Below are 22,210 nucleotides of genomic sequence, written 5' to 3' on the forward strand. Positions count from 1 at the left end.
AGGAACCCTTGCACACCTTCCTTTTATCTCTGTATCCCACTCTCTCTCTCCCTCTGTCTTTTCCATGCCTCTAAGTTTGTTCATCCTACCTATATCTGATTCAACCATGAGAATGTCAAATAGAAAACAGAACAGCAAAAATTTTCTGCCTTATTTCCAATATTTTTAACATCAGTTTCAGCTGATTTCTTTTGGGCTGTTTCTCAATTTAATGCCTTTAACTTTCATATATATGCATATATATATATATGTATATATTTTAAAAAAAATGTAACAAAAGGCCCATCCCATTTTTTTCAATGGACAAGAAAAGGGTTGTAAGCCTTGCTGCCCAACCCACAAGGCACACCAAGAGATAAGTGGGAAGGGCACTAAGAAGGGAAAAACATGGAGCCCTCATTTTCGTGGTACCCTTCAGTCATCATTGCTGAGCTTGACAGTTTGTAAAGGTACGATGTTTGCAGAAAAGCAGAACAGCTGTCTGGGTCACTTGCAGATTTCTGGCCCAACAGCCCCAGGAATAAGTGATCAATCACAGCTGCTTCTCCCTCAGGTTGGTGAATATGTTTCTGAGCGGATTTTTGGTCTGTTAGTTATTTTTCTGTGGTGGTGGCAGTGGTTGTGATGGTGGCTGTTTCCGGTTTTTCGATAGGCCCAGCAACTCTCTCAGCAGAGCAATTATTCCCTGTCCCCTGTAGCCAACCCTCTCCCCTGCACTCCCATCAGCCTTATTTTTTCCTAAGAACAAGGTAGAGTATGCTAATGATGAAACTGAAGCAAAAGCAGATCCAGGCCAATATGAAGCAGTAGCCGTGGTGAACTTCTTGGAACCCACTCATCTTTGCGAACCGAGCTGTGTAAATGGAGGCTCCAATCAGAATGCACAGCCCTGCAGGAAAGAAGGCAGGAAAGAAAAAAAGGGTTGGCAAACACACAGAAACCAGCATTGCTGCAGGACGTAAGAAATACTGGCACCCCTTGAGAGCATAATGCGCATATTGTGCCACCTGAGAGATGGTCTGCTGCCCATTAGTTTTATTTTTGGAGGATTTCTCTTGGAGACATGAAGACAGAAGACACTTGGGACTCGTTTAGTGAATGCCATGGGGAATAAACCTTTGTTATGAGGGAACCAATAACACTGTCTGCAGACATTTTGATGCCATGTGTTGAATGCTATGGGGTTTTATAAAGAAGATCTGAAAATATTTTCATTATTTGAATTAAATAAGAAAGATCTCTTTCCAGTTCCTCAATGCTCTATCAAAAAAATTGGGCCCCTAGAAGCTTTCAGCTGACTGATGACCTCCCCTTCATAGCCATGTGTAGCTGACACGTGCCACTACTTGTGCTCACAGGGGCATTGGGAGGCATGCAGAGCCATCACAAGGGGTCCATACTTACAGCAAACCAGCATGACGGCTCCAGTGATGTAGAATCGTTTGCCTTTCTCTAGGGTGAACAGCTGGACAACGAATATGACAAGTGCGATGACAGAGAAGATGATTGAGAGGATCATAAAAGCTTGTACTGCCTTGAGGGATGCTATGAACATAGAAAGAACAGAGTAGAGAGGGTCAGGCCTCAACGTTGGCATTGCATACCCATGTCCTGCAAATCATCACCACCGTGAAAATGAAAATGTAGCCTACCATCATCACTGGAGGACACCACCAGTTGCCTGCAGCTCCTGTTACACAGTAGCCACAGTCCTGAAGAGGCTTTTACTGTGTCAGAATAACCCACCATCCAGACCTGAAAGAGGATAAAACTGTTATGCCATGGCAGGGGGCTTCTTTGGTCTGCTGGCCAGGATCTCCCTGGCCTCCTGTCAGATCAACCCACACGGGGAACAGCGGCGGCTGAAGTGCCGCAAGAGGGACAGCAGAAAAATCAGGATGTGTCAGCGACAGACGAACATCCGAAGTGGGCGGGAGATGACGGAAGGTTTGGAAAGACGAGCAGTGTTTCATTTGCCCAGACAAAACAGAGAGGAAATCTGTTCCCGTAATACAGTGAACATTGCTCCAACTATCCTCTCCCCTTCCTGTGGTGAGACGGGCAGCAGGACTCAGGGGAAGAGGCAAGCAATGAACGCAGGGCAGGAGGGCACCCCAGCGCCCTCGTCTGTGGCGAGGAGGGGAGGGCCCAGAGGCAACTGGCCGAGGGGCACAGAGCCGGTCCCCGGCCACCTTCCCTGCAGCCAGGGGGCCCTCGCTGCCGCCAGGGGTCCCCCTCCGCCCGGGCACGGCGGCGCGGCCGGAATGGCGCCCGCGCCCTCCTCGTGCTCCTCACGGCGCTCTGGTTGCGGGCCCCATCGCTGCGGGGTGACACCCGGGCTCCCCACGGCCGCCCGGGGAGCCCAGGCAGGGCAGCCACGCGGGTGGCGCCCCCAAGGCGGTGCCAGGGGTGGCCAAGGGGTGCTGCTGGTGCACGGGACGAGCGCTTGTGCCCCCGGTCCTTTGGGCCTCTTGGGTAGCGGCCGTTCCTCACTGTCCCCTCAGTTTTGGCTGCAAGGTTCTCGTATGTCACGGGAAGGTGTAATGTTAAGAGCTGTATTCGTGGCTGCCTGAACAGCTCCTGCAAGCGAACTATTATCACAAAAGCAGACAGGCATGGGAAACCATATAATTATATAACAGACTGCCAGATGGAGTGATAAATATCAGCTCCAAACTATCATGTGCTAATCTTGTGTGCTCATCTCTGTCTGGAGCAAGGAGCGCTCAGGTGGACTCCTGAGGCTGAAGCCCTAAACCAAATTGTCTGAGCAGAGGCTCCTGTGCTGTCAGGGAGGCAGCCTGGATTCGGTCGGTACAGCTGAGTCCTCTTGAATTCTGCACCTCTCTGCTCTGTGAGCATGCCTTTGACTCACTACTTTTTATTTAATCTTTGTCTGTTCCTAGGCTGTAGCTAGGATCATCTAACAGCAGGTCTGTCTGCCCATGGTAGAAAGGGCTATTGCTATGGAAAACTACACAGCTCGCTGTCTCATTTAAGGTAGCCACTACTTACATTGGCAATGGTGGAGACGAAGAGCATGATGACAGTGGCAATGTGGACCACGAAGATACCAGCCAGTAGCACCAACATCTTGGGTCCTTCCTTGGTGGTGTCACAGAGGCAGGGAGTTCTGGAGGGGAAGAAGGAAAGACAGAGAAGGTAAGGGCTGCACTGAAGAATAGCATTACTGTAAGCTTTATTTACATGAAAGCCTTTGTCAAAATATGTGGGAGAATTGCTCAAATGGTTAAAAAAAGCGTGGAGGTAAAGGAACCAGTCTGGGATGAGATGTAGAACAGGGGTAGTTAGCTTGGGGACATTTTAAAAATAGCCTGAGTATATACATAGGTTGCTTAAATTGGTGTGTGGTTATGTAAAGAGAAAATGACATACTCCAGGCCTACCCTCCAGGAAACTGAGTTGTTTGCCCACAGGATTCACAGGGGTCAGGCAAGATTCTCTCCCTCTATTCTCCTTTTCCTTTCTCCAGCTGGTCTGGGACATTAGTGGGGTGGTGGAGTTAAGGAATGCTTGTTTCATGGGTAAATCAGACACTGTATAGTGATGGAGAGCGGACACAGTGGCCTGCTCCGTTACGTGACGAAGAGAATAACCAGAACAGAAAAGCCACTGAGGTGTTCTGAGGTAGAGGAAGATGATTGATTGCTAAGATTTGTAATGGAAACTGCCTCTGCTTCCCTTTTAAAGCTCGAGGCAGTCAGATCACTTTAATGCTGCAATAAGATTCTCTTGTAATGCAAATTCTTTTCTCTTTCTTCTTGTATCTTTTTTATTCTTTTCTCTCTCTCTCTTTTTTTTACCTCTGTGCCTTGCATGCCTTTACTTTTTGTAAGATTCCCAATCGTTGATGAGCATGTGATTGCAAAGACAAGGCATATGAGGGGAGGGGAATGTATTTTGCATAGCCCTTACAACACTGTTCATAAAGGTCGTTGGGCTCTCCTTCTCTTCCTTGAAACTATGAACTAAAAGGAACAAAGTCTGAACTGTGAGAGTGAGTGCAAGCACTTCAAGCAAAGTGAGAGAAACTTTTTTTTTTTCCCTCCTTCCAGGCATTTACAAGTGTCTGGGCAATGGAATCACAGAAATAAGACAGAAAAAAAATCTAGGTCCGCTGTGCGGCCAGTGAAAGGACTGCTTCCTAGATAGTTGACAATGCTGCTTTCCCCTCTCTTTTCCTCTAATTTCAGTAGAACTGAAGAGCAGTATCAAATGTTTGATTAATGTTGGCTGTCAAGTTATTTTGGTCTAGGTGACTCAGATGAAGTTTGATGCTGTCACCTTTTGTACAGGGTGTGGTTACATTGTCATGGGACAGCACAAATACATTTTATGATGTCTTTCATGCAGCCTGTGACAGAAAGCTTTGTGAAGTTCCATAAATGGTTTTCCTCTTACTCACTGACTCCACCTTCTCCACTCCCTTTCTTTCCTCTCATTGTGGCCATGTATGGGGGTATATTCTTGTAAAGTGCTGCAGCTGTTCTTTTCCCCACTCTGGATACTTACTTCCCAAACATCAGGGGTTAGGCAGGCTTCTCTGTCAGTGGTTCTTTGTCTAAATTCATATTAGCTAATAAGCAAGTGAAATTCCTAGAGCTCTGGAGGCCAGAGAAACAGTTTTGTTAGGTCGCTTCCTCCCCTGCCAAGCAAGAATATTCTTTAAAACACAGATTGGACTTGGTGTTTTATCCCATCTCTTCAGCAAGAACTTGGCAAACATAAGGTTTCCTTTGCTTGGAAAATCTCTCTAGAGCTGGGTAGCCCTGGCTTGCTGAAGATGGGCCTGGCTTTCTTGTCTGCTTTGGTATGTCCTAGTAAATGCTTCATAATCTAGGGCTTGATTTTCCTAACTGGCTAAAGACTGATGGCATCTTCTCTGGTCACAGGAACTGGAGCACGTGCCTCCCTCAGTGATGATCTGGAAGGAAGTGCAGACTTTTTAGAAGATCTTCTCTGACTGTAGTGAGAGCCATTTGGGTGTTCATCAGTGCTGAAAGACAGGCTCTCAGAGCTATGCCGAGACTGCCTCCTAAACACATCTGACAAAAGCATCGACCTCCTTCTTTCCCCTGATTACAAAAGCAACCAGAATTTGAAAATCCTGGATGGCATCTGATCTAGATACCTGCACTGTGCCACTGTACCTTAAATTGAGAAGCTGTTGCTGTTACCATGACTAAATTATGCATGAATAGCAGGTTCCTTGAACAGATTCTGACTCAATTCCTCCCATCCCTTTAACTACCAGTCATCTTTGTTTCAGATTACTTTGTCTCTTACACGAGCTGTAAGGATTACTATTGCTGGTATAGTATATTGGTAGGTATTGTGGCAGAATTGACTGCCTGTGCCTTTGCACACAGTAGCTGAACTTTCATCCTTTCCTGGATGGAAAATTTTTTCCAGATCTCTTTAAAAGAGAATTCTAGCAGGCTTTTTGCCTATTATTTTTGACCTTCAAAAAAGCCCTGCACTTGAAAGACTAACAGCCTACTTCCGTGACGCCATAAAGAATTAGAACAGTCACTTTTAAATGCATCTTCTGTTTGCCTTCAGAAAAGAAAATAAGGGAAAATGTTACCTTTCAATGTAAAGAATAAAAGAACTTTGACCAGCACAGTGTAAAAAAAAAAAAAAGCACTTTTTTTTTCCCTTGCTCTTTCTGTCCAGTTCTTGCACTGTTTGAAAGCGCTGTTAGTTCAGGTGCTTTCAGTGTACCCACTTCCTGAGAACGTCAGCACCTCTCCCTAAATACACATGATATCAAATGCAAACTCCCCAGGGAATACAGATTTGCAGCTTAGTTTGAGTTCTTTGTGAGTTAAAGCACAGGCCTCCCTGTCTTTTCATTCACTTTCCCCTTCCTTCATCTCTCCTTGCTTTTTAAATAAAATAGTGGAGAACAATTCTGATGAAGCAGTGGGTGAAAGGCATTGAAAAAAGAGTCATTGCTATCTCTGCACGGACTTCTCCTCCCGTTAAACAGAAGCTGGCAGAGTTGCGGTGACTGACAGGATATTCTTTCCATTTGTTAACTGTGAGACATCTTTCTCCGCTACAGGGTGGGGTCACATTGCTGAAGCAACAGGACACAATTGCATGCAAATGCCTCTTCTTCCATTGCCCTACCTAACTGTAGCTGGATTTGGAGATCCTCAGGCTCTTCTTGGACTATGAGTCAGTCTTAGCCTTCCTGGAGCTGCCAGTTTTTTCCACTGACTCACCCTAAAGCTCTGAAAACTACAATTATTTAACCCTGCAAGCGTTCAGGACAATCTGTCCTTTCTAGAGCTGCTTCTCAAGAACCAGTCAAGCAACTCGGCAATGAATCCTGCAGTGAGCCTCCTGATACATCTTTCTGATGAGAGACCCAGGCCACACAAAGGAAAACAGGATTGAGACTTACGAGTAGAAAAACTACCAAGGTAGGACAGGCTGGTGGGGACAAAAGGGCCCAAGTCATGCACCTGTTGATCAGCCTGGGTGACTTAGGAGAGAGAAGATCTATGCACTGATGAAAATGGACTGAGTTTCCTGTCTCTGGACTGAATAATGTGGAGAAATGACAGGCCCCACCAAGAGTAGTCATGAATCACAGTTGTGGCAGTTTTCAACACAGACTCAGACTCTGGGTAGAGACTATTTCTTTATCCATGGTGAGAATGCACATACTGGGAAACAACACACGGCTTTGCTGCACTCCATTTCAAGTTCAAGCAAGCAAGCATTGTCCACTAAAATAAGTCCTCCCATGCGGACAAAATACAGTCCTCTGTGTAGGCTCTCTATCTAGTTAAGTGTTTTGGATGCCTGTATCTGGAGAACAGTCTGGAGAAGTGAGTCCTTGTCCTTGTATTACTGCTTAGCATAGCATCAAGGTGGAATGCAAAGTGCCACTTGGAGATATAACAAAGGCCTGTGATATGGTTCCTCAAATACAGGGAGCGGGTTACTCAGGAGGACAAGCCAGATTAGGTCGTGGTCCCTGCTTATGGCAGAAGGTGCATTGCAGTAGAAGGAATAGAGGGGAAGTGTATAAGATGTTTCTGTGTTTGGTGGTGGCCTTCCATCCTCTTTTCTGGCTTCCTAGAAAAGCCAGAGCAAAGAGTCACACACTGCCCAGGTACAGGAATCCTGATGGTTCAAAACAGAGCCAAGGCGACTGTGAAAGGAAGGGGGAAATTAGTGAGGAAGGGATAGAAAAGAAAAATGATTTGATGCTATTTGAGATGACACAATGATGATACACTACCAGCCATATCACTGGTGCATTCTGCAGAGCAAAGACAACCTAAAAATAGGAATGCTGCTGTGATCGGTGTGGGAAATCTCAGGATGGGGTAAAAACTTCTGCAGAGTTTGTAGATCTGCCTCTGAGTGATCTTAAGCCTTAACTCCATCTTGGTTCCACAGCAATTGCATGCCTTGCTATGTGGAGTGAGTGTGGGTTTTCATCAAGCCCAGGTTCATTTGGCAGGCTGCGCGGAGGGTAAAATCTCTGTGCCATTCTGGTGGCACAGTGATTTTAGAGCCCTCACATTGGTATCAAAAGGCTCATGAGAACTTTAAGCAACCAAAGGAAATGGTCTTGGTGTTTTCCACTTTTCTCTGCTTCTTGCTTCACATCCAGCTGAAATCAGAGTATGAGTATACCACTCTGTGCCAGCACTACTGTTGAAAACTTGGTTTGACACGCTGGCCTGCCTCAGTTTACAGGTCAGATGCTTTTAATAGAAATGTGCATGAGGAGGTAACTCTGGAAAGAGATTTCACGTGTCTGAGAAAAGGGTTAGGCAGAAGGTATGTGTGAGCACACAGTGACCTTTGGAGCCTCTGATTTACGGCAACAAGTTAAGAGAATTTTGCACATGCATGGGTGCTACCTGCGCTGACCAGATAGGACGCAGCAAAGCTGTACAAGTAGCAGATGAGTATGAACATGAAGGGAAGTGCAGATTATCCCAGGAGACTACAACTCAAAATAAGAAAATAGGCCTATGCAAATGGAAGGTTTTGTCTGGTTCTTCAGAAGCATTTTGGGTGGTACGCTCTCCAAGGGATCGGGGGAATTGCCTTCCCAAGACAGTGGTAAAGCTCAGCATATGAATCATTTCTTATGGGGCCAGACAAAGCCCCCAAGAATGCACCCTTAGGAATGTACCTCCTCTTGCTGCAAGACACAAGAGGGAGTCAGAAAAGATGACACACAAGGGTTTTCCAGCTCTTAGGCTCATGATTCATCTGAGAGTGTGGAAATGTCAGAGCTCCTAGGGCAAACACTGAGAAATTGGCATTTTCTCAGGAAGAAACCACCCTGGAGCACTCAGCCGTGTGACAACATCAACACAAACTCCAAAGCTTGCTTGATAGTAGGAAAGGGAAGAGACAGCTGCCTGGGGTCTGGCAGGCAGCCAACAGCCACTGCTGGAGGAAAGCACTGTCACTCTGTGCACTTGGAGCACCAGAGAAGGACCAGGACTGATGAACAGAGAGTAGGAGAGAGAGGATGGGAAAGGAGGGCTCAAAGCTGGCAGGAGGCACAGAAGTGTCCCTCTGCACCTACAGAGCACCCTCGCCCCCTAAGCTTTGTATTCTAGCTTCCTGGATGGATTGCTTAGACACAGAGAAAGGCTGAGAGCTCCTGAGACTTGCAGTGGTTCTGAAAAGATGCTGGGATGAGGTGGAGTGTGTAGGGTGTGCACCTGCAGCTGGCATGGCTCCCCCTATGTTGTTTGTGGTTTCTGTGTTTGTATGTGTTTCCAAGCTTATGATTCCTTTCTGGGTGCATGTATTTATTTGTGTATGACACTGTCAGTGCCCACGTCATGACCATCTGACATCTCTGGCAGGAAAGTCAACATTACACTGTGGTGTCAGCAAAAATTCTTGTATTTTTTCTGCTGGGCATCTTTTTTTCCCTTCCAGTAGCCTTTAGACAGAGGTGGAAGGTCCGTGGAATCCCCATTTGCTGTAGTTTTAGCTGCATTTGCAAATCTCTGGTTTTCGTAGACAATTTTCTAATGATCTTCCTCTTTTATTTTTTTCAGTTGAGGATGATTGTGAAAAAGAAATGACTCCTCATCTGATAGCCTCCCTTTCCCCAGAGACTGGAAAACTTGCCAACTTGCCAGTATCATGTATGCCACGCTACCTGAGGCCACCATGATTCAGGCATATGAAGGGTCTGATGTTTTGGATCATTGTGCTTTGAGGGCGTCCCCCTGCAACCAGCTTGAGAAAGACTGAGCAGGATCAAATAGCAAAATTGTTTGATCGTTCCTTCTTTCAACCCACAGTGCAGGAGTGATAGTGGGGACATGGGTAGAAGATTAATTCCTATGTATAAAGAAAAAGCAAGAGGATGCTGTGCAGCCTGGAGTAGGTCTGTGGTCTTTGCAGGGCAGGATACGGGCAGTCAGGTAGTAAAATGCCCTATCTGGCTTTGGAAGCGCTGCTTACAGCTGTGACTAGTATGGGCTGGCAGAACCATGCAAAACAAGGGTTCCTACAGCTCACGTTGTATGCAGAAATGGCCTGTACAAGATGTCAGGCTGCGTGTGCAGCTCCCTCCGTGCCGCCTGCAGTTTGCGGAGGCTGGCTAGGAGGCAGGCGGGAGCCGCACGGCGGCCCGGCCTCCCTTCCGCAAGGGGCCTCGTCCTGCCGCCGCCCGCGCCAACGCCCTGGCCCCCCTGCACCGAGCACGGGGGGTTTTCCGCTCTCTTCTCTTGCTCCCGTTGCTCATCCTGTCTTTTCCAGAGGTTTGTTCAGGCCACCGGGGAGGTGTCGCTCAGGAACGAGAGGAATGTGGACACTGGACCGGATCGTGGCAGCTGCTTTTACAACTTTGCTACTTGAGCAAACTCTGCCCCGCAAGAGCAAAGGGGCAGCAAAGGCCCTTGCTCCGGATTTCCTCTAATCTGAACGTATTGCCAGGTGGCCTCACATAGCGATAACTAAGCCCTGGATGTGAGTCATTGCTCACCAGCCTGCAGCCACACTGATACTCACAACTCACTACATTGCGCTTTGTGGCTGGGGGTGACCTAACCTAGGATCATTGGGCTCTCACTGTGGGCATCTCCTCCTGCCTGCTGGTTTTCGTGAAGGAAAGGGGATAAATCTTAACCATGAGCTTGGAAACCTGTCGCTTGGGAAAGGTGGTTTTGGGAGTTCAGATGGCCTAGCCTGTTCATACCATGACAAGGCATGGTCACAATTCGGTGTTACTGAAAGAGCAGCTTGCTGATACTCTTTGCCCTGCTGCAAACAGTTCAGGGGGAGATTTGACAGATTTGGCCAGAACTTGCTTTGTGCATTGTCCAGCTGTTTGGACTCGGGAGGTACTTTGTAAAAGACTTCTGGCAGGTTTTGCAAAAATTGTGCTCCGGAGTGCAGCCTCCAGATGTGCTTCTTTGCTACCCTCTCTGGGAGTGTTACAGCAGAAAGCGGTATAAGAAAAGCGTCACTCGCTTTCCCACTGGTAAGTTTATAGGGTGAATTGCTGCTGGAGCCTTTGTCATGCTGTGGGATGCCTGGCTGTGAGCTGGCTCTCACAGAGGATCAGCGCAGTCACATTCGTGCTGAGCTGAGGTGGTTAGGCACATTTATTCATGGCCAGCATGGGTTAGCTATCAGTTACTTATCAGTCCTAGCAAGCGTTGTCAAATGAGCAGAGCCATGGAGAATGGACCAAAAAGGAGCTTCCTTTTTGGTCTGTCCTGTCTTGTATCAGCAAGAGTTCACACTTGTAAGAAGACACTAGTGAAGTACAAAGAATCCATCTCTCTGTGGAGATAGGAAACCCGCTTCCTCATTCTCCCCGTGAAGGGGTAAAAGAGCTCCTGTGGGCTCCAGATTCTCCCTGTCTTGAAGGAATGGTAGAGAAATCTCATCTTTTGGCCAGTTTTCAGTAGACTTTTGCATCAGAACAGAAGGGAAGAAAAGAAACAAGTGCTGCACCCAGCAGCTACACTGAACTGAACTGGGTTGCAGTCCTGGTACCTCCCTACTGACGGGTAGAGTGATAGGAGCCCTTTGAGAGCTAAGGAGTCTAGCCGTGATGCTTTTTGCCTAGTGGGGCATTTGAGGGTCGGAGGGCAAATACCAATCCAGCAATAGTCAGGTCCAACACAGTTTGCCAACAGGTGCAGCATGTGGCCAAGAGAGCACCCATCCGCAGCCAAAGAGGACTCGGGTGGCAGGGAAAATGTGCTGTGGAACAGGGTGTTTGCTCTGTGATCCATGTCTGATGGGACTTAGGAAGCAGAGTGGGAGAAGGCACAACTAAGGAAGCAGGCTGTACCTCCTGCACATTCCTGCCATTTCTGTTCTCAGGAAACTCGAGCAAGTACAGGCCGAGTGCCATGGGCCAGCCTTGCAGCCTAGGGGCTCATGAACAGAGAAATTGCAGCAAATCCCCTCCTGCTTCATTACAAGCTAGGCCCCCAAGACGGGTCTTTTGCCGAACAATGCTGGCTGTTATCAGCACATCGCCCCGAGCTCTTTCAAAACGCAACCTCTGCTCCACCCCAGGCTAGCAAACAGCCAGTCCTGCATGCATTGCGCTGACAGAAAGACCACCAGCTAGGCCAGCAGGGCTGGTTTTCCAAGCCCAGCACTCTGTGACCTCAGCAGGGTAGCGGGGAACACTAGCAACGCTGCAACTCTTGAGAGGCCCACCCTTGAACTGGGTCTTTCCCAGTTAAACGCTGTCCTTTGTCCCGTGGTGTTTCCCTGGGCATGGCTCCATCCCGCTCAGATGCCTGCCCTGGGATGGCACGGGCTGGCACGTGCTGCAGGGATGCCCGGCTCGCCCGGACGAGCGTTCCCATGGTTAGTCATAGCCATGGGAGAGCTTTCCCTTGGAGCCTGCTGATGTGCACGTGCCAAGCCGTGCCTAAAGGAGCTGTCTTTCAGGGGGTGCTTCTAGGCACTGCCGTTTTGATGCTTCTCATATGCTGATCTCCAGTGTTGGGGCTGGAAATAAGCTGCCGTTAAGCCCATGCTGTCCCTAGGTTTGACAATGGTGTGAGGGGAGCAGGGTGGGGGAGGCAGTGGAGCCATTCAGATTACTTGAAACCCTGTTATCATAGGAACAATAGTTAACAGGCTCCAGGTTTTTGCATTTTTTTATGCCCATATCCCTCTTATATGTTTACTCAGAAAAGAATCCCACTCCATCCTGAAATGTCAAGTGGGCAGTCCCTGGGCAAAGTTGCTCTCAGAGGTGCCTTGAGGAATTCAAAGCTTTTGAGAGAAAGTTGCTCTTGGCTACAAATTTTTTTTTTTTAGAGACTGATTTTGTTATTAATCATGGTAAGAGACAGCTTCCTAAAATGTGTTCTACCCAGAACTATTGCTAACGAGCCTGGAAACACTCAGTGCCCCAGCCAGCTTCCTTCCACTGACACATCTGTTTCTCAGGCAGGAGGAACCTCGACATGACTGAGCCACAAGCTGTAGGGCCAGAAGGGATCTCAAGCAGTCGGGAAGCCCATCCTACTGCCGCAAAATAAGATCAGTTCAGCTTTTCAGCCATTTCTATAGCACTGTCCACAGCACCAACCCGAGCCCAGGGATCCCCAGCTGGACTGAGCTCAGTACTTCTTCAGTCTCTTTTGGATAAAACTGTGCGGGCGAGGGCTGGGTTTCTGCAACAGGAACCAAAACCTAGTGCCAATGAAGTTGCTTTGATCCACTCCCTTTCTCACACCTCAAAAATAGTTCAGAGATTTGACCGCAGGATGAAGACTATAAGCAGACAGATGAAGTTAAGAGAACTGGTGAAAAAAGGGGAAGGAAGGGGTGAGATTGCATGGAAAAAGGCAGAATAGAGAAAAATAGTGGTGTGTGCGGTGCTACACTTTCCAATGGAGCTTCCCCCACAGTGATGCAGCCCGTGGTGCTCTCAGCAATTCCACCCTCTCCCTAACTGCCTCTCAGAGCTCCCTGCTCCAGGCTCTGTGCTGCCAAGGAAAGCACTGCATACGTTTTTATGGATTGTGTGCCATTGGTGAAGTGAGAACTGGGGCTTGTCTCCAGGCTCAGGAGCTGAAGCCCCAGCGCAAAGAGAAGAGCGAGCTCCTCGCTGTTGTGCTCCTCTCCCAGAGCCTGCACCTCTAGGGTTGTTCACTGTTCGGACTTCTCTTGGAATGATCACTGGTGTTTGAAATTAGAGCTTGGCTAACTGCTGATAGAGGGGGAATAAAAACACAGATGTGCAGAAAAACACGAGGCAAAAGCCAGGAGTGCTGAACCTGCAGCCCTGATTTCAGTGAGACGTTTTCCCATGTTCATAAATTATGCTGTTCAAAAAGAGTGTGGCAATTCCTGCACCACAGCTGGCTCAGGTAGGGCTTTCAGTGCCTTTGTCCTGGCTGTACATGCCTTGGAGGCAGGAATAACATTGCAGGAGCCGGTGCTCTGTGATTGCAACCGTCGCGCCTGGCTGTATTTGCCTTGCGATGCAGCTGGATTTCAAAGTAAAAGCTGAAAGGATAAGGTGCAGTCCATAGCATGCGCAAACGCAGAGTTGTAGAGAGCAGGCAGAGCAAGGGAGAAAAGCAGGCTGGAGCTTCTGGTTTAGAGGATGAGCCACCAGCGAGTGAAGTCGCTAAGGATTTTCAGGAGAAGTTCTTACCGTGTGGGCTGGGGCCGGTGCTGGCGCCTCTGGAAGCGGGAGCACGCTGGGCTGCAGCGCTGCTGTCCGGCAGTGCAGAGCTGTAGTGAAGGGGAGTGACTCTTGCTTAAGTTTCCTCCGGTGGTGTGCAAGGGTGGTGTCCCTTACGCTCTGTTTTAAAGGAGTTACTATGAATCAGTCTGCCTTTAAAGAGAGAGAGAGAAGGGGGGGGAAAAAAAAATGAAGCTACGCCCTGCTCTGTTGGCACGGAGTCAAGAGGCAGGGAGGAAACCAGCGATTCAAAGAAATCTGTGTAGGGTTGTGTCTGACTCAGTGTGCTGCACAAGAGACCGCAGCCTGGAAAAAAAGACTGACGCTGATCCAGCTGAGTAATAGAGGCCCACAACAGCATCTGTTTATAAAACTGAACTTCTGGTTGCCATAAAAAAAAATGTATAGTTACACACGTGGCAACGAGGCTCCAACAATACAATTCACTCAAACAAACAAACAAACGGTTGGTAAGGGGCATGGGGAAGCTGGGTGAGTCACCACAGCCCCACTACTCTGCTGCTCTTGAGGAGAGAGAAATTGCCAGCGTTGAGAGTGCGAGAGAATGCAAATCTGACCTGTGGGATAGGCATGGAGAAGACTTTGGGGAAAGTACCAAAGAAGAGAGGTGCTCAAAGTGCAGTTATGGCCTGGGGAAGCTCTGGAGCAACTTGTTAGCCAGATGGTGGTGGTTTGCTTCCATAGAGCATTGCGCTTTGCAGGCAGGGCAGATGAAATAGGGAGGCTGTGATTCAGGGTTCTCTGAGGTCAGCATTTCTTGTCAATTTAAAGCCTTCTAAAAATAGATATTTTACATTTGCAGAGAAGTCACTGGTGTAGCTGTCTCGTGGATGTTACAGGCAAGATTGAGCAAAGACGTGCCTGAGATGTGGGTGTGGAGGGGAAGAAGTTTGTGAAAGATCATCTGGGTTAAAGTGAGATCTATGCTGTGATCGAGTTGGTGATCTGCTGCTGTAAGGAATTAAGCCTGACTTTGCAGAGGCCTAGGAATAGATGAGCAGATACTAACAAAATACTAGGTTAAGGCCTTTTCTTCTTTAATGAGGAGGACTTGACATTGCTTTTATTCAAAAGAGAAAGCTGCTGCTCTTTGAAGTCTGCACAGATTAAAAAACATTGCTCTTTTTCATATTATTCCTTCTCTGTGGTTTTACTGATATGCGTTTGGTCCTAGGCTGATCTTAGCTGAAAATGGAGCGGTGGATGCAACAGCAGAAAAGATGACATAGGTATGGTAGCCAGAGACACCATGCCTAGATAGTCCTGTGGGAATTTTGCCACTGATGGCAAATAAAGACAGGATTTTGTTCTCCAAGGATAGAGTATAATGCCTATGGGTTAGAATGAGCTTTTTGGTTTTGGTGATATCTGTCAATAAGACATCCAGGGAAAGGAAAATATATTTGCTTGGCCTGCAGAATGAGCTGGCATTTGCATTATGCTGCACAGCCCATCTGTCCTTCCCCACTCCCCAGCACAATTTATTGGAGCGAAGGATGCTCAGCTCAGCATGAAATGCTGGAGTGCAAAGTTGTGAAGAAGGTCTCTGTGGAGCAGAGTTCAGCTGTGGCAGAGCATCCTCTTTGCCCCAGATCTGTTCACAAGTGACTGGCCACCTGTCACAGGGCACTGCCTGCACACTCGCTTGCAGGATTTCGGTCTAGGATCAACCAGCAGTAACAGCTGGGTCTAAAGCACATTCACACGGGGCAACTACAGTAAAGTCTGCTAAGAAGTTGAAAATGGAGTGACCTGTGACCAGCGAAGCATTCTTTGTTACAAAAAAGTATATTCATTTTGTACAAATTGCTCCCTGGCCTGGGAGGCCGTGTCAAGCCCTGGCCAGCATCAGACGCTTCACAGTAAAGGACCAGGCTTCTGCAGCGTCAGCAACAACTTGCCCACAGGGTTGTTTCTTCCTAGCTCTTCATCTGGAAATGTTGATGCCCAGCCAGCAGGATAAACAAAAGTCACCGGACAGACCACAAAAGCTGTGACTGTGGCACTGGAGGGGTACTGGTATCCTGCCAGCAATTGGCTTCATCCCTGTTGCTATACCTGTCAAGCTGGATGTGAGAGCAGGTAACAGTAAGTGCCAAGTGAACACTAGTGCAGAGAGCTGCACCTGTTTGGGAGCAGTGCTCCATGCAGGTAAAACGATGGTTAAGCAAATGAGGGAGTCGTCCTAATGTCAGGGTACTTTGAGGTCAAGGGAGAGCTCAAGTTCCATTGAGAAAATTGGTAGGATTCTTTGGAGGAGGAATATCCTTGCATCCATCTAACCTTCTGCTCAGGGAGACCAGGTAGAGGTAAGAGAACACACAGCTTCCTCCTACCTGTAAGAAAAGATAGAAGAGCATGTTAAGTTGGTGAGACTTGCTGTATTTTTCTTAGCTGCTCATCTGCAGATGAAGCATTAGCTTTATGTATGCTTGAAGGAGAACCAGCCATATCCACTCATCTAGCTAGTTTTCTGCGTGCCTCTGGCAACTTCCCTCTTCAGGGTGTGTGGTTTTACAATGCAATGGAAAACTCGTGATATGAAAAGGCTCATCAAAAGAGAATCAAAGACTAAGGCACGTTTGCCAGTTTGACATGCTAAGTTGAATTGTCCAAGATCCTCAGTCCAAAATTCTTCTTGTTCCTTGGCCAAAACATCCACCATTTCACAGGCATTTCTGAACGTTGACAGCCAGCTAATAGAAGGTGATCAAGTCGAAGCCACGAGGGGAATTTAAGCTGTGGGAATCTGGAATGGCATTTCTCCAAGCAGTGAGAACTTTCTCACGCGTGCCGTGCCTTTGCTGAAGCTCTTCCCAAGCAAGCAAACTGCTTGCAGCTGCTTCATGTCAGCTTGTTCTGCCATGCCCTGTACATTTTCTGACATCACTACTGTGGATGAACAGTTGTCCTTGGTGTAACAAGAGGGAAATGGGAGATCAGGAGGGGAGATGAAGTGTGCAGTTGGGAGAAGGTGAGACGTACTTAGGCTCAGCTAGAAACATTGTCATTTAAAGATGATAAGGATGAAAGAATAAATCATTTCCAGAAGAGGAGTACCGGAGGAAATGGGCTGTTTTCTCCCCATTCTTTCTTTCATTTCAGAATTTGTGCCTGGGAAAGGTTTGTATTTGAGTTCCCACGGGATGCCTTCAAGTATAAGTTCAACAGGACATACATGTCGTATTCAGGTGAGCTTTTTTAGAATGACTAGCTGCAAATGCATGCCGTATATGAAGCCCCCCCCCCAATCTAAACATCATGTCATTCCAACTAAAGATACTTGAGCCTTTCGTTCTCTCCCAAATGTTTTATTTACTATGTGTCACATAGTGCTTGTTTGTTGCAGGGCACAGCAGAAAAGCACTCCATGCTTTTCTCTGATTACTTCTCTGCTAGTCATGACATGGAGGAGGTGGAGTTGAGCCAAAGCTAATGTGTGGGTTTAAAAGCAGAAACCAACAAGATTCATACTGTTTTGTAGTGGTGTAACTGATGTGTTTGTGTGTGCATCTTGGGGTTATCCATGTGATACAGTAATTTGCAGAGAGGCGTGTGATAACATCTCAGAGCCATATAATAAAGTGCATTTGTCACGCATGAACCTGTAGAGCTTTAAACAGGAGCATTCATCCACTGGAGAGGAGAGGCCAGTGGTTCCCTTCATTATAGCTTCTTTCTATTCTGAAGAAGCAGATACTGGAAATCACACCTTTATGGTTCTGGTCATTTCTTTAACTTGTGTTGTCACGTCCCTGTCCCCCAAAGGACTGATAGACTTCTGGTGCTTAGGGAAGCTGACTTTTACAGGTACTTATTCTATTTTATTTTATTTTATTTTATTTTATTTTATTTTATTTTATTTTATTTTATTTTATTTCATTTCATTTCATTTCATTTCATTTCATTTCATTTCATTTCATTTCATTTTTTATTATTAATTTATTTCATTTTATGGTAACAGGGATGATCTCTGCTTTGAGATCCTGAAGTGCTTTGGTAAACTGCATGAAGAAGATCTACATTTGATTTTTTCAAAATAACTAAAGACAGTCTGTCTGACTGGCCTTCTGAAAGGGATGCAGAATTCAAAAATGCCCTGGATTTATAATGCTTGTGTAGGAGCAGTGTGGCACAAAGCTTTAGCAGGCAAGACTTGCAATAGATCCCCTCTAGGACTTCAGCATTATGAGTGAGGTCTGTGTCAGAAAGCATTCCCCACATCCCATTCCCACATCGTACCTGCTGTATCTGGGAAGCCCCAAAGCTTTCCTTGTGTCTTAATAGGATCAAAAAATGAATATGGGTGTGAGATAAGGAGACCATTTCATCCATATTTTTGGTAGTTGTTAGAATTCGTTTTTTTTTTTTTTTTTTCCTCAGCGAGTGGACTGCCTGCTTTCCTTATGCTGAAGAGGAAGATGAGGATGGACTGTGATTCCTCTGTGCAGTGGGTGGGATGCTGTCTTATACTGTCTTGGAGCACTAAAATTGCCTTGCTTGGGCTATTGGTTCTGGCCAAAGACCATTGTGGTCTCTCCAGCACATTAGGAGATTTTGTCCAGCCTGGGTAAATGTCAACTCATTCGTAGCAGACTGAAGTGGTTGCCTTCACAAGGACTGTTAGATGATCTGAATGTCATTCTCAGACAGAGATTTTTGACTTCTGCAAGAGGCAGGGCAAATTGGCTGGTGCTGGGAATCTATACCTGAACCAGGTAAAAGTTGACTTTTTTCCATGCTCCGGAGCAAAAAGAGAGGATGAGATGAAATGGAATAGGCTCTTTCAGATGAGAAGTTCTTCCCCTGCTTTTGAGCAGAAGAACTGCATTCATATCTCATTTTCCCTTGCTTTAGCCTTGGTCTCAATCTGTTCCTTATTTCATTGGAAACATGCAAGGTGAAAACATTTGCTTCTAATGTGCAAATGGTACCTCTGACCCGGCTGCCTCATCTGAGCTGTCACTTTCCACAAGAACCTCTCCCATTCCACATCAAACGTGTGGTGGCTGGTGGTATATTCTACCTGCTCTTGAAGGTCTCGCTCTGGCAGACAAGGAGGTTTTCTTTATTGGTTTCTTTTGCTCCTAGCTCATTTCTGCTTCTGCCCGCTGTGGCTATTGTATTGCGCAGCACACAGTACCGATTGCTACATCAACAGGTTTTACCACGTTAGTGAAACAAAAACAAAAACAAAATCCTGCACACACCAAGAAATGGCATGAGTTGAGAATCCCTTATTGTTCCCCTTTCATTTGGTGCTGACAGAGGGAATTAGCTGCATGACCAGTGGGGACTGCGACTGTGTCATCAGCTGCAGAAATAGACTTTGGCCACGAGGCCAAGACAGGAACAAATGTCATTGGTGCCATGGCTGAGGTTTGAGAATAGGACATTTTTCTTCCCAGCTGCTACTTGCCTGGGCTGTTGGCAGGTGTCAGGTCTACTTAAGGTTTTGAAGGGCCTTCTTCACAGAGTAGACTCTGTTGTCCTGGGAAGCCTGTAAGTTTTCCTCTGCAGCAAAAGGTAAGATCTTGGCAGGTGCATCCAGAGTAACTGTACTTGCCTCTGCATCTACAACACTTTTTACAATACTTTTTTTTTTTTTTAATCTCAGAATACATATATCTAAGTTTTACTGAATTGTCAGCGTATATACTGGAAAGGACTGTGCTAGCCTCACAAGGTAAGCAAGGCAGAGACTACAAGACACTTGGCATATGAGCAAAGCCAGCAGGCAGTCTGTGTACTCAAATAAACTGAACAAAATGTGCAGGGAAGGATTTCTAGAAAGGACTGTGGTATCCATATATGTCTCCCAGTGAGAAAGGAAATCAAGAAGCTCCATGCATGGTGGCGTGAGAAGGAAAAGAGAGAAATATATCTGAGAAGAAAAGAGAGTCTGAGAACTGACAGGGCCACGGCAAGACCGAGTGGACTGAACACTGCCGGTCATGCAGCAAGAGGAAAATGCCTTCAAGCTCCAAGTGCTGAAGCAGACTGAAGAGGGCTGGCAGGAGCTGGGAAGGCCTCTCCCTTCTGCTGCTGTTGCATGGCAGAAGGGAGGGGAGGATCTCTATTTCCTTAGGGTTGCTTTTACATTCCTTGGCAAAGAGGGGAATGATTCCTGTGACTGCAAGGGCATGATTCTCTTCTGAAAGAGGAAACATCTACATGTATGACGCCATGGGCCAGCTTCTGAGTTCATTCACAGCAGTGCGCAGCGCTGGAATGACTTGCATCGGCTTACAGAAGTCTTTCTGGTTCTGAATCAGGGATTGAATCAGTCCCATCATGTGAAGAAACTGCTGGTAAAGAAGGAATCTAGGAGGTGGGAAACCCCTCACCTCAGTAGACAGAGTAGAACATTGAATTAAACCCTCTTTCCTTCCTTGCGAACTGTTTCGCTGCTTCTTGACAGCTGTCCATTAGTCTTTTGAAAGGGAATATAAATTATGCTTTGCTTCCCCTCATACATACATGTTTCCATTCTGCGCCTTATACACTCACAAACAGACACATTTTCATGACTCCGTTCCTTGTCCTTTTATAATATACAGTCAGCACATTTGTGGCTCCCTTGTGTTGAAGGCAAGATACAGGCAGGAAATAATAACACAAGATTCAAACTGGAAAAATTCAAACCTATTATCTGGGGAAAAATAAATCCAAGCCTAGCTGTTCAAAGGGCGGGAGCCTTTGGAACTTGCAAAAGAAATAAACTGGAAGCAACTTAGTAGGGATAGCTAACCGAGAAGAAATGTGGAGAATAAAACCTGCATCTTCTCTGATATGCAAGAGGGTGAGTCTGCTTAGTAATGCTGGTCCAAAACGGACTAGAGGCTGAAACTGAGCAGCAGTAGTTTTGCTGTGGCCAGGTTGGGTATATCGGATTAGTGTGCTGAGGCAGGGTGAAACACAGAGGTTATGAGGGACCCCATCATCTTCATCACTTTCAGAAGAATGAGGCAAAAATCTTCCAAGTGTGGGGTCTGATCCTTTTCACAGTGCTGCTGTGCACGTGCTGAAGTGATAGAGGTCACTTCAGCATCTCATTTCTATCACTGTGACTTACAGAGGCAATAAGCCATGTGCTAGGAATTCCAGTGAGGTAGTGTAGATGTAATCTGTCAGAGACCCAAGGGAGAGCGCAGCTGGATAGAGTTCTTAAAATCAGTGACCTTAGCCACAGGTGGTGGGGAAAGGAAGTCTTTCTGCCTCCTGAACCACCTACAGAGCAGCTATTCCCAGCAGAAGCTGTCAACAGCTCCCTGCCTGTCTGCAGACTCCTTTTTGCTGCATGAGAAGTGGTCAGAGCTGAGGGGGAGAGAGGCTGTGATCTCCTTAGGTCCTGCCAAATTTCGCAATGAGACGAGGCTCAGTGTGACTCAGAAGGAGCAGTGCCTCTGGGCAGGCCCCCTCCGAGCAGGCAGTGAATGCTCCTGTGTTGCACTGGTGCTCGTGCAGGTTCCTTGTGCTGCCTCCCATCTGCTCATTCCAGTCCATGTCGTCACCATCGTTACTCAAAATAGTGGTAATCTCCATGCCATGGGCAAAGCACTGGGCAAGATGGGTCTCTTAAAGTTAGTAGGGGCCTCGGTATGCTGTGGCGGCCAAAATAAGTGATAACAAAGTGAAAGCAGGGCAGAAGCGGCAGTGAGAAATGCCTGGAGAAAGTCATGGAATTGAGCAGGAGATCTGTGGGGGAATCTTCTCTCAAGAGAGCAATTTCCGAAGGCAGGCTGCTGATCAGCAGCCTTGCTGGACAGCATGTGTTATTTGCAGAACCGAGCATTTAATACAAAAAAGCGGGTTGTCATTGTAATTTAAAATCCCTTTTTCCTTGTAGGGAAATGTCAACAGGCAGTAACAAATAGCTGAAGGATCTGACCCAGGCACAAAGAAGCTGTTGTTTTCTGCCTGTCCCGGCTGTCAGCGGTGTTGGATTGCATAATGCCAGTGGCTGAGGAAAGCAGCTCTGGAATTTCTCTCCCTTCTGTGAAAGCAAAAGACATGTGGAGTGAAATGCCTCTGCGTGATCACCTGCCAACCTGCCATGGGAAGAGCTGGGATCCTGAAATGCAGCAGGGTGGAGTCTGGCACCAGGCCCAAACGAGGAGTCAGGGAGAATCCCCTGGTAAAGCTGACATCTTCGTTTTGATCACTCTCTGTAGGCGTAATCGATACCCAACTGTTGAAGTGACTAAACTAGTCTGCTGATGTTGCTGTTGGGTTGCAGCTGTACTGAACAGTGGGGAGGAATGGAGGGGAGGGGATGGGTGTGAGGTAAATTCCTATCTCAAGAACCACAGAAGTATTTTCATGCCTGGGATACTTTAGTATTTGCTTTCCCCCAAGGTAGCCCCTCTCACCTTGGACACAGCGTTGTACCTGAAACCACAGACCACATGACCAGGAGGTTATGTAGAGCTGCAAAATCAGGAGGGAGAAAACACATTTCAATGGTCGGAATTGCAGCTGGTAGAGTTTGAA

At 47.0% G+C, this 22,210-nt stretch overlaps 1 protein-coding gene across 1 annotated transcript; it reads right to left on the minus strand.

Annotated features, from left to right (window-relative positions):
- Positions 1-257: 257 nt before the first annotated feature.
- Positions 258-14,130, minus strand: EMP1 (epithelial membrane protein 1). The gene is made up of 5 exons (XM_010223277.2): positions 13,667-14,130; positions 3,016-3,133; positions 1,653-1,755; positions 1,405-1,545; positions 258-889 (listed from the first exon to the last, which is right to left on the minus strand). Exons 2-5 carry the CDS (start codon positions 3,091-3,093, stop codon positions 729-731), a joined length of 483 nt encoding a protein of 160 aa, XP_010221579.1. The 5' UTR covers positions 3,094-3,133; positions 13,667-14,130; the 3' UTR covers positions 258-728.
- Between the last annotated feature and the right edge of the window lie 8,080 nt (positions 14,131-22,210).

Source organism: Tinamus guttatus, unplaced genomic scaffold, assembly GCF_059628265.1.
Source record: "Tinamus guttatus ecotype Peru unplaced genomic scaffold, ASM5962826v1 Tinamus_guttatus_pri_ptg000472l, whole genome shotgun sequence".
Lineage (NCBI taxonomy): Eukaryota > Metazoa > Chordata > Aves > Tinamiformes > Tinamidae > Tinamus > Tinamus guttatus.